Genomic DNA, 12,623 nt, shown 5'->3' with positions numbered 1-12,623 from the left:
TTACTATCAAGGACCAAGCTAGTTACCCTCTAATTTTGAATGTATTTGTGATAGCCACTCTATCTCCCACAATATCAAGAATTTCAGGTAACATCGTATGCCCTATTTCTAGACTAGGGGATGTGGTGAGCTAAAATAAAGCTATGGCTAAAACTGCCTCAACAGCAGGAAACAAGAAATGGGACAAAAAGAAAACAAAAAATTAGCCTAGGGCCTGCATTTCAAAGCACACAAAGAAATGTCTGCTAAAAAAGATCAAAACAACAACTCTAACATTGCAAATTATATTTTATATAGCAATCTGACAACAAATGTATAGTATGCTATGAAATAAATATATTCATAGAATATATTCAAAGAAATAAATATAAGAATTGCATCAATTTAAAGGGATTAAAAAATTATGAAGCAAAGATTGGCAGAAATTAAGCAAAAACATCAAAAAAGCATAAAATAAATGTTTTAGAAATTAAAAATACACTTATTTAATTTAATATTTAATTGGTTAGATGAGACAAAATTATCTGAATGCATCAAATTTAAATTTAATTGAAAAACTTCAGTAGATGGGATAAATTCTATACTGATAACAGTTAAATAGCTAGTAAACTGAAAGATAATACTGTGTGATTGCTTTATAATTATAATTGCCTTACAATTCTCAGGTAGGAAGGTGGGAGAGGCTCTAAGAGGTTAAGAGTTCAAGAAAAAGAGAATGGAGGAAATGATGGGCACAATATTTCAAGAGTTAATTATGAAAACTTCCAAGACTTGAAGAGTGACATCAATCTATAGATGGACAAAGCATTCCAAATACCTGGTAGCGTAATTCAAAAATAAGACAACACCTAAATATGTGATGGTGAAACCGCAGATTACCAAGAATAAATAAAAAGCTTAGAACCAACCAAAGGAAAACCAGTATCGTATCTACAAAGGAAAACTGACAGAAGTTTTCTCTTGCACAGTAATTGATTAAAGAAACAATGGAGCAATAACTTCAAAGTAGTAAGAGGAAATCTTGTAATTTTATGCCCAGCTAAACTACATCAAGAATGAAGATAAGGAACTTGTCCAGAATACAAAGTCTAGGAGAATTTAACACTTAGACTCTAACTTAAATAACTATTAAGTGATGTGTTTTAACAAGGAAGATAAATCTAGAAGGAAGGCACAGGACACAGACACAAGAAAACAAACCAAAAAAAAACCTGTGGGAATGTGGAATACAACAAAAGTTGTATTACAAATTAGCAAAAGAATATGGAAAAAGAATCCATGAAATAGGCAAAAGAACCAATTTTACGAAAAGAAAGGCTGAATGACTAACATTAGAAAAGATAATTAACCTCTTTCATGAATTAAAAGAAACAAACTTTCACATGGCAAATTTCATATGGCAAAAATTAAAAAGGCTGATATGAGCAAGTGCTGGATAATAATATGGAAAAAGAGGGACTATCATACACTGCTTATTGAAATGCAAATTGACAGAAAGTTAGAACACATTTTTACAATAGCTCATACAATTGAAGATGTGCATACCATACTATCCAGGATTTCCAGCTTCCAGAAACATGTCCCAAGATTATTGCAGCATTATTTGCAAAAGTGAATGACTGAAAGCAATCTATCTAACAAAATAACAGATAAAGAGTATAGTGTGTATATTTCTAAAGTGAACACTAAAATAAACTTCCTAGAAATACTCGAATCAAGGTGGACAAATCTCAAAAGCAGTGATAGGTAATAGAAGTAAGCTTCAGAATGCTTCATATAATATGAGACCGTTAACATACTTTAAAACACGTAAAATAACATTTCACATGGATGTCGTACACATATAAATATAAAAATAAAAACACATCAGAAGATAACCACCAGATTCAGAGTAATAATTGACTTCTGGCCATTGTGGGAAGGCAAATAGGATCTGAGTAAGTTATATGAGGGAGTTACAAATATATTTTGTAATGCTGAACTTCTGGAACAATAAAAAGATTGAGGACAAAAAAGTTATAAACAAGCAAAAGTAATAAATGATACACATATTCTAACAATTCTATTTCTTTATCTAGTCCAGCCTGGTCCCCAAGGCAAGAAATGGAAGTGTAAAGAGGAAAGAATATTGAATTAGATCAGAATTTAACCTTGCCATCACTGAAAAACACATAATAACAGCTCTGGTTTATAGCACACCCCTTAACTGCAAAAAAGAAAAAGAATGAGGGAAGGAACTGGAGAGACAGTAAAACATTTTTAGAGAATGCATTTGAGTGCTATTGAAAATAGTAATTCTTGGATTGAATTTGCCTCTGTAATGCCTGGGCTTGCAGTTTAGAATTTATAGCTGACCTGGGTCACTTAGGTTGAAGCTCAGAGAACTATAAGAAGCGAACATGCAAATAGGCATTTTTAAAATTTGTTTAGTTGAAATTTAAGTAACTTGCAGCAGAAAAAAAAATATCACAAAATAAAATACCCATGCTGTAATCCTCATCTATCTCTTGAATTTCAAAGTTGGGCTGTGGCTTTGACGTGCATACTCCATGCCACAGGGAATGAAAGATTGGGTGGGCCTCTCACTTTTCCATAGACAGAACCCTGGTGAGGGTGGGAAACAGGACTCCAGGCCTGGAAGAGTCTGTGCTCAGTGGCTGCTTTTTGTTGTTAGCTTTCATTTTGGTTCTCTTAGATCCAGAGGCAGTAGGTGGATTTGGTAGACTCCCTGGGTTAGTAAAGGGACTGGGTTGAAAGAAAGACCTTCAAATAGTTCAAAACTTCTTTGGCATTAATCAAAGAGCAATACTCAAGAGTCTTCAGGGGTTGGTTGGTGGGTTTGCTAACATGACAAAGTGAATTCACTCTGTAATTGTTACCTTTAAGCAGGAAGACTCAGGACATATCAAAGATAAAATAGAAACATTTTAACCAGAGAATATAGCATGTAGTCTACAGGGACATGATCACAATATATACCCTAATCTGAAGGCCCTTCCTGACTTTTTGATAGTTTGGCTTGGTTTTTTAAGAAAATTCCAGGAAAAATCAAAGCTTTAACATGTTGCTTCAATCCTTCCTGGATCTCTTTAATCAAAAGCAAAAGCTAAAATAGATTATGATCCTGGAGGGCAAAATGAAAAATATTTTTTTTTCATTGGTTGAGACAAAGTAGATTGAAACAAGGTAGGTACTTGATAATTGTGGAATAAGTTAAATTAAATTTTGATGTCCTATGGTATCAAAATTGAAAATTTAAAAGTGTAAAATTTAAAGTAAGGATATTGCTTCCCTTTGGACTATAGATGATTTCCAAGAATTGCTAATGATAACACTTTGAATCAAATTTATTTTTTTCTGTAATACAATAGTTGACTCCAAACTAAGTTATTTAAAAGATTTTCTCGAATAAAATGAATTCAAGTAAAACTTATCCAACAGCACCATAAGAGGGGCGCAGGAGTTCAATTTTTTTTACAAGATTTTTGCTGAAGAATGGGTTATGGAGGAGATGCACACATACATTAAATTGCAGTTTTTTTTTTAAATTTTTTTTTCAACGTTTTTATTTATTTTTGGGACAGAGAGAGACAGAGCATGAACGGGGGAGGGGCAGAGAGAGAGAGGGAGACACAGAATCGGAAACAGGTTCCAGGCTCCGAGCCATCAGCCCAGAGCCTGACGCGGGGCTCGAACTCCCGGACCGCGAGATCGTGACCTGGCTGAAGTCGGACGCTTAACTGACTGCACCACCCAGGCGCCCAAATTGCAGTTTTAAAAAATGAGTATTTAAAAAGTTTGCAATGAATTAATAAGTCAAGTGAAATATAAATGAACATTTTTTCAAACTTCTGCAGGAAGAGAGGTTTGATAAACACCATAAATTATGATTCTCACAACCTAGGATGATTTGCATTCTTATACTTAATATAGAAAAATAAGTAGTAATTTCACACACAAAAATAAAAGATCACATAAACATTTATCCTTGGTCAGGGCCAGATGTATTTTCTGCTGCAGGTCTGTTTTTAATATCAAGTTTTCTTGGCTTGGAAAAAAGAAAAATGAACTAGGAATTTGAAGACATTGGCTCTGCCACATACTTAAGTTGCTTTTAACAAATAATTTAAAGTCTCTGAATCATCATCATTATTTTTATCGGTTGAATGGCAGTATTTACATTTGCTCATCTTAGATCTCAGGGTTGTTGCAAAGGCAAGTGGAAAAATGAATATGAAAGTTCTTTGAAAGGCACAAAACACCTTATAAATGTATTCTGTTAGTTACTGCTAAGTAGACCAGTCAGCTCATAAGTATGCAGCAGTTTAATGCTCATGGATAATAAAAGTATATAAGGTTTTGATAGGCATAATTTTTACTACTTTCAAGTACTGATAATGATTTTTGTCCCTTTTCCTCCACTTCCCCTTTCTCCATGTACTTCCCTTCTGCAGAACCCTTACCTGTAACCAGTGTTTCAATATATGACTATAAACCTTCTCCTGAAACAGGAGTCCTGTTTGAAATTCATTATCCAGAAAAATATAATGTTTTCACAAGAGTAAACATAAGCTACTGGGAAGGTAAAGACTTCCGAACAATGCTATATAAAGGTAAGAGGCAAAAGGAACAGTGTTGAATGATAACGATTCCTTTTTACATGATGTTTGCCAAAAGGTCTTCTCTCTTGCTCTAAAGAGGTCTCAGGATTCACTATCTGACCATGAAAGAACCATTACAAAGAAGTATTAATTAATGAAAATCTTGTTGTCATGAATCTTAGAACATCTGGTTTGCTAGAGCCACGTGCAATGCATAAGCATAAGAAATACTCAAATTATTACCACTTTATATGTGCAGCATGTCTGGTACAAGAAATAAATTCAAACTTAAGCTTAGAAACACGTCACCCTACCACTTCCTTCCAGGTGTGTTAGAAGGGCATTTCTAGAACTAAGAAGCTAGAAAGTCACCTTCCACCAAGTTTGACTTGGAGGTGGTCCAAGACTATTCTCAAAGGCAAATGATAATGCTTTTGTGTACCCTTGGATGTATTTTTTATCTGTATGACCAGCTAAATGATTTCATGCATTAAAATACAAAAGTTGGTTTCATTGTTTGTACTGTCTTGATGGGAAAGGAGAAAGACAATCCTATGGGAATCAATCTCAAAAAAAACCTGCTCAACTTCTCTGAGTAGACTCTTAGAGGAGGATAGAGAAGGAAGGGTGGAAGAGGAGCATTCAGCTCCATTGGGAGTGAATTGGGAAGGAAAGGAACCTAGAACTCTCAGGATACGACATGTAACATTTCTCTGTTGGCTGGTTATAACTGGAAACATGTATTAGGGAGGTGGAAAATGGGTCCCAAACTACACAGGGCATGATATCCAGAAAAGTGTCCTTTTGACTTGTTGCTTTTACAAACTCGTTTCTTCCATGAATATTTTTATGAGACATTGTTTAAAACACATGCATCGATTTTTATAGTTTTTGAAACTTTAAAAAATGAAATAAATATAGTCATGAACTCCACAAATTAATCACATTTTTTATTTTCCATGAGAACAGATTATCTGCAAAATAATAAACGGAACCTTATTTGCTTAGTGATTGCCTGCAAATCCAAGTTCATGAATGACTGAGATGTGGTCTGTGGAATTTTTGTTGAGTTTAAAGCCAGCAGTTTTAAAATAAGTTAATTAATATGCTCTCCTTTTTAAGTTAATTAATTGTTTAAACTATTTTTGGCTTTTAGTTCAATAAGTGATATTTTTAGTTTCTTTGCCATGTTTCTTCCTGATTTGGATTGGAATCTTAAATTTATTATTTTCCTAGTGTTTTCCAAATGAAATCCAGATTTGTATTTTCTTCTGTGTTTGATCAAGTGCTATCTGCCAACTCGCAGATAAACCATTCTACTTTAAGAATGGGCCAGTTTTTACAAGTGAGCCTAGTGAAAACATGTCTTATAAAATTATTTTTTCCTAAGTCATAAAGTGGCAAACTATCTTTGATTTTTATCATAAAGTAAATGGCTAGCATAAACCTAATCTCGATAATTTCTATATATTATCTTCTCCATTTAATGCACCAAATGTCCCTGCAATAAAAATTTAATTCCAATTGTATCCAATTCTTGTGGAAAAAGCTTTTCAGGATTTTGGATCGAAAGATCCAAATTTTCACCTCTAACCTTATGCCAAGTTTGTATTACTGACCATGCCAGAAGTTGAAGGGGATATTATTTTATGGCAATTTAATTATGATTGTTTAGAACTTCCTAAACAGATGTGGCATTTAGGAGACCAGAATTGCAATGTAATTGATTTTTTTTTCTTCGCAGATTTCTTTAAGGGAAAAACAGTATTTAATCACTGGCTGCCAGGAATATGTTATAGTAATATCACTTTTCAGCTGGTATCCGAGGCAACTTTTAATAAAAGTACCCTTGTGGAGTACAGTGGAGTCAGTCATGAACCCAAACAACATAGAACTGGTAAGTCTTCTGAAGAACCAAATTTAGTGAAAAAACAATTTAAGTTATATGTTTGTTGCATATAAATATTCTATCATTCTAAGAAAAATTCTGTTCCAGAGCTAAGAAATGAGATACATATATATTTGTAATAGTATTAAACAAATTCTCTATCAGTGTAAGAAGAGGTGAGTAAAATATCCAAAAAAAAAAAAAAAATCTAAAATATATCAATGTAATCATAGACTTACAATCTTGGTTTGGAAAATAGTACATGATATGACTAAAAGTTACAATTAAGTGATTTAACATGACCAAGTAGACATCTATTATTCTATAACCTGGTAAAATGCTCATATGGCAGATAAACAGATAAGAGATGTTCTAGTACAGAATATCAGATTATTCAAGGAAAATATTGGGATTCATGTGTATCTAAAACTTGGAGTGTTTAATTTTAGTAGCATCACTAATACAAAGCACGGTTATGGGATGGATGCATGGATGGATGGATGGACATAAATACGCACATACTCAATGCCTGTCACGAATTCCAATATAGTTGACATTACCTGTGCCTAATGACATTACCTTTGCCTAAATTACTCATTATGAATGTTGGAGATGCCTTTCATATGAACGTTGGGAATGGATTGTAATAGATCACCCTTGAGGCCCTGCCAATCTGAATTCTAAGATGCTATGATTTGCATTAATTAGACCAAGACAAAGAAATTATTTCAGCTAAATAAGTTATTCACCTCAATACACTTACAAATAAGAGTCTATTTGTATTTTTAATTATTCAGCTACAATACACTTACAAATAAAACACTTACGAATAAGAGTCTATTTGTATTTTTAATTATTCAGTTCAACTAAGGAAGCATTACCAATTGAGTGACTTCTACCTGGAAGTTGTTCTAAGTATGAGAGATGTAGACAAAATCTGGTGAGATAGGTTCCCTGTCCTAAAAAAATGGTAGAGATACAATATAAATGGCAATCATACATGGCAGAAGGTGATAAATGTCATAAAAGGTGCAAAGTTATATAACTGCACAGAGGAGGGAAAGATTAATTTTTATTAGAAATTCATGGACAAAGTGATATTTAAGCTGCTCTTTGAAGGATAGGTAGAAACTGTTTCAGGTAGAGACCATATGGTGTGCCTTCACAATTTTCTCCCTCTAGAAAAGTATACTTCCATAATTCACAAATTGATTTTGGGCTCATATGTTTCATTCTAGAGAGGTAAGGTGTGAAGCCATATTTCTAACATGTGTGTTATTGTTTCTAGAGACATGTATTTACCTTTTCTAAGCGCAGCTGTGTCACAGGGAGTATTTTTATCTTGATAGCTAAAGTACACTATAGCTGCTTGCTGGTAAGAAAGATCCAGTGGCGAGACTCAATTGCTTTAAAAGGAGATTTTGATAAGCCGAAGAATATTTACAAAGCTCTGCTTTGGGCATGGTGAAATTACCTGTTGGACAAGCATACTATCACTCATTACTGTATTTGAAATATGAGTGGTGATACACCAGTGTGAATACATCGTGCACAAAATCTTAGATAAATGGGTACTTGACACCACAGTAGTTCTCGATGTAGATTATCTTTATATAGTAGTAGTAAAACGAACCTCTGTTTTGTAAATCCGCTTGCATATTTGACTCACGAATAACTATTTGCTGTCATAGAATTAAAAATCACTCGAGAATGAACATTGTCTCCCTTACAGCCCCGTACCCACCTCGAAATATCTCAGTTCGCATTGTAAACTTGAACAAGAACAATTGGGAAGAGCAGAGTGGCAGTTTCCCAGAGGAATCCTTCATGAGATCACAAGATACAATGGGAAAAGACAGACTCTTCCGTTTTACAGATGAAACCCCAGAAATGCCCTCTGGCAACATTTCTTCTGGTTGGCCTGATTTTAACAGCAGTGACTACGAAACTACATCCCAGCCGTACTGGTGGGGCAGCGCATCGACAGCTCCTGAAAGCGAAGATGACTTTGTCAGCGTACTTCCCGTGGAGTATGAACATAACAGTACACTCAGTGACACTGAGAAATCAACATCAGGCTCCTTCTCATTTTTTCCTGTACAAATGATTTTGAACTGGTTACCACCCAAACCACCCACTGCCTTTGATGGGTTCCATATCCACATAGAAAGAGAAGGTAACGTAATAGGAAATCAGTGAAAATAGCAAACGGTGTGCAAAGGAAAGGAAATTGAAATGTTTTCAAACTAAATTTAGAAAAAAAGACTGCTGGTAGTTAAGATTTCAAGATAAATGGTAAAGGAAGGGAAGAGTCTAATTGAGTAGCAACATGGACTGAGATTAGAAAACAAAACTGAACAGGTAGGATCAGCATCCAAGGTTCGGGAAGTGTATAAATTGCAAGTTTTGACAACAGGACACGTTTCACTGCCCAACATGTCACGTACCCCCGGCCGCTGAGGGAAACCTTACGTTTGGAAAGATTTTGATTAAAGTTGTAACCATCACAATTACAAAATATCCTGGAGAGATGTTCTGTTTTCCAGGACACAATTTGTGGAAGCATGCAGCAAAACAGTCTTCCTGACAAGATGGCTGCTTTCCCAAAGGGGTCAGACCTGTGTACTGCTTATCTAGGGACTCTTACTTGCCTTAGGGTGTGCGCCCCTCTGGAGCCAGTACCACTCATGTTTTCCTGAAGAGGAGCTGGTAATAAAATAGAAAACGCAACAGCAACTGATAGTCTCACTACAGCTGCTGTATTGTGTCTCATGTTCATGTATCCAGCATCTCAGAGCCATTCTTTGTATTTTAGCCCTTACCGTAAGAAAAACGGCCATGGCCTTCAGTAAACTTGGGTCATGAATCACATCCAAATTGTTTGGTAGATTTTTATAGTCATTTGCTGTTTGTTTTGTTTCTAAAATAACATTCTTTGTTTTATACTTTCCAGTCCAGTAGTTTGGGTGATAAAAGTTGTCAAGTTGGCAAAATTTGAAGTTCCAAATAATAGCTTTATTTCAGAGTAGGGCATTAGTATCATGGACTCTGATGTATTATATATTGTTTGCTCTTATTTTATTTAATAGAGGAAGATATCAAAAGCTGTGGATTCCTCTATGCTGGATTATAGCGCAATCAACCATACCCATATATTGTATAAAGTTGAAATCCTTTGTCATTTCCAATTATTCGAGTCAAAAGTCTTCACATTTGCCTGGAATTACTTGTATAAAGTAATCTGTCTTAGTCTGCCCTTAGTTTATTTGTCTCTTATTTTTCCGTTCCTTAATATATTCTATGGAAAATAGGATCCCTTAACTCAGATTTTTTTTTTAAACGAGTACTTCTGTGCAGGTTCAGTCATGCTTTTATGTGACTGCAATGTGTTCTGTTGAAGGCTATTGTAGTCACCAACGGGTGAGAACAACTTCAAATGCAGTAATAAGCAGCAGGAGATGAACTTTGAAGCAATGTAAAAATCATTTTTACTTTTAGAAGTTCTGGAAGAAAACAGATGAAGGAAGCATATTGCAAGTGTCAGAAAATCTGCCCAGAAGAATTATTTCTAACTAGAAAGAGTTCAGCTTATTTAAAGGCGTTTCTGGATATTTAATACTACCACCAAGAATTTATAAGATACTTTGTTGCCTGTTATTTTTTTATTCCTTATATCTAGATGAAAAAGTCAACTATTTTGATCTTTTCCTCACATTCTACTATTCTTGTGTGCATATAATGTTGGGAAACCGTACAGGAGAATCCCTAAGTTTTCTTGATTTCGATGCCAAATTTTAGTTTGGTTATTTAAAAGTATTATGAAAACCAATTTGAATACTTAGTCATCTTTTTTTTATAGCACCTTTGATTAAGATGTGTAATATAACGTGACAAAAGGAAAGAAACAATATTTTAAAAACTACTTTTTTTTATTAATTGACTTGTTTACATTCAAGGCCCTTTCAGATTCTAATTCATATATATTCTCTTTTTTACATATGATTCAGAAAACTTTACTGAATATTTGACAGTGGATGAAGAAGCGCATGAATTTGTCGCAGAGCTGAAGGAGCCTGGGAAATATAAGTTATCTGTAACAACTTTTAGCTCCTCAGGATCTTGTGAAACTCGAAAAAGTCAGTCAGCAAAATCACTCAGTTTTTATATCAGTAAGTACCAAAGGGATTATGTTGTACCTACAGGGGGACTAGGACAATGGAACCGGGGAGATTAATGATGCTCCAGCATCAATGATTCATCAAACCTCAGAGACCCTGAGAAATCTTCACGGTCAGGGGAGGCCCAGATCCATGAGATTTTGACAGCAGAGGAAATATATGTATGTTTAATAGTAGCAGACCTACTCAGAGGTTTAGCTTACAGATTTTTTTTTATTATTGTGATAATTGAACATTATTAAGCTGACTTTCCACACTAGCCATCGCAAACTCTCCAAGGACATGGACGCACTGTTTAGGAAATATGACTTTTGTTTAAGGCCGTATAGAAAATTGATATTTTTGGACTATGTGAAAGGTCTCGCTAGAATGTTGAGCTTATACAATTCAAAGGACAAACAAAGATTCATCGGTAGTGGGACCTAGGTGGTTGCCATAAATTTGGCACAAGAGGACAAAGCTAGAGCATCCTAGAAGCCCCGGTGCCAAGTCTTAGGGTGGCTGCTACTGATTCCATGAGGGGCAAGAGTAAAGTAATTACTACCTCTAAAAGCTGCACAAATTGTGCGTGTCTGTAATGCTTTTACCTAATCTGAATGTTCACCAGAGGTTTAGAGGTCAAAAATCAGTTCAAAGCAGTTAGATGTGTCTCCGATCAGAAGAAAGGAAAAACCAGGAGGCAGTGGATAAAAACCGCTCGTCAAAAAGGATGGCCACCCTATACTTTATCACCCTCTCCAAAGGCAAAATACCACCTTTCGTCAATCCTCAGAAAGGTGGGTGGGAGAATGAGAAGGGAGGTAGAGGGAAGAGATCAGCTTATTTCACAGCTGAAAAATGTTGCAAATGACCCATGTAGCATTTCTATTTAAGAAACCAAAAATGCCGTCCCTGATAAGAGGCCTAAAGATCCGTTAGATATACAGAAAGATTAGTCCTAATTGTTTGCACATCGATCTTTGACCTGAAGTCACTTGAGAATGAAGACAAAGTTTAGTATTCCATTTTTTCTGAACCTGACAATGTCTCATTAACCAAAAGGTTTCCTGGCCTGTCAGTAGAGGTCCACCGCAAGTGTGAAGAGCATCCAGGAACACTCCCTCACCTATTCTAACCTCGCTTGGCTTTCCCTTCTCTGAATTGCTCCTGTGTTTCATAGTGCTCAGCACAAAATACAGAATTTATTTGTGTATGATATTTCTCTCGATTTCTTTTATATGTGTACATCTCGCTTCTCATACCAAATTACAAAATCCTAGCCTGGGGTTATACTATTGATTTATTAATTCTGCTGTACCTTCAACCAACAAGTAATTCACTGAACTACTTTCATGCATCAGGCACTCTGCCCTAGAGTATCCAAATTGACTAGTGCTATTGAGAATGTGTCAGAATTGCTCCAAAATATAATTATTTCAAAGAGGTACCTATTAATATTCATCTAGAAAAATATAAGGCACTAAAATTTTTGTTTTTTCTCTGCCAATAAAAGAATAATATTTGTAGCACTTAGGATATTCTATTCTGCAGTAGTGGGTCATTCAAGTGTACTGTATATATATCTTTAGTTTAAAACAGGACACTGTAGATATAAATACTATACTTACCTGAGAAAGCCCCTGCACACAGTGTAGTCTCACACCAGCTAAATTCTATTCACAGACCATTTTCCTGATCCAAACCGGGTGGGAGTTAGGCTATGACATTAATATTTATTACATTTCATTCAGATTTATTTTTTTTTGTTGCATTATGATTTCTAGGTATGTTAGCTCTGAACGTTTTCCTTCAGAGATGAGAAGTAAGGTAGAAACTTATATGAGTCCCCCAATAGCCTTACATTTCAATTACCCCCATTTTTCAGGTGGAAAAAACTAATTCATGGAAAGTTTAATGACTTTCCCAAGCGTCCAAGTGAGGACTAGACCTAGGAATATTTGCTAGCAAAGTCAGTTT

General features: G+C 35.1%; 1 protein-coding gene across 2 annotated transcripts in view; it reads left to right on the top strand.

Moving 5' to 3' along the window:
* PTPRO (protein tyrosine phosphatase receptor type O) overlaps nt 1-12,623 on the top strand; it is a 241,280-nt gene that overhangs the window by 144,367 nt on the left and 84,290 nt on the right. For both annotated transcript variants that reach the window (XM_040488820.1, XM_040488819.1), the window contains exons 3-6: nt 4,455-4,613; nt 6,346-6,498; nt 8,222-8,665; nt 10,497-10,658. In XM_040488820.1, the coding sequence (XP_040344754.1) occupies nt 4,455-4,613; nt 6,346-6,498; nt 8,222-8,665; nt 10,497-10,658 (918 nt within the window). The remainder of the gene's footprint in view (nt 1-4,454; nt 4,614-6,345; nt 6,499-8,221; nt 8,666-10,496; nt 10,659-12,623) is intronic.

Source organism: Herpailurus yagouaroundi, unplaced genomic scaffold (genome assembly GCF_014898765.1).
Source record: "Herpailurus yagouaroundi ecotype Mexico unplaced genomic scaffold, PumYag 166, whole genome shotgun sequence".
Taxonomy (NCBI): domain Eukaryota; kingdom Metazoa; phylum Chordata; class Mammalia; order Carnivora; family Felidae; genus Herpailurus; species Herpailurus yagouaroundi.
Note: the sequence above shows the minus strand (reverse complement) of the source record. Positions and strands in the feature narration are given on the sequence as shown.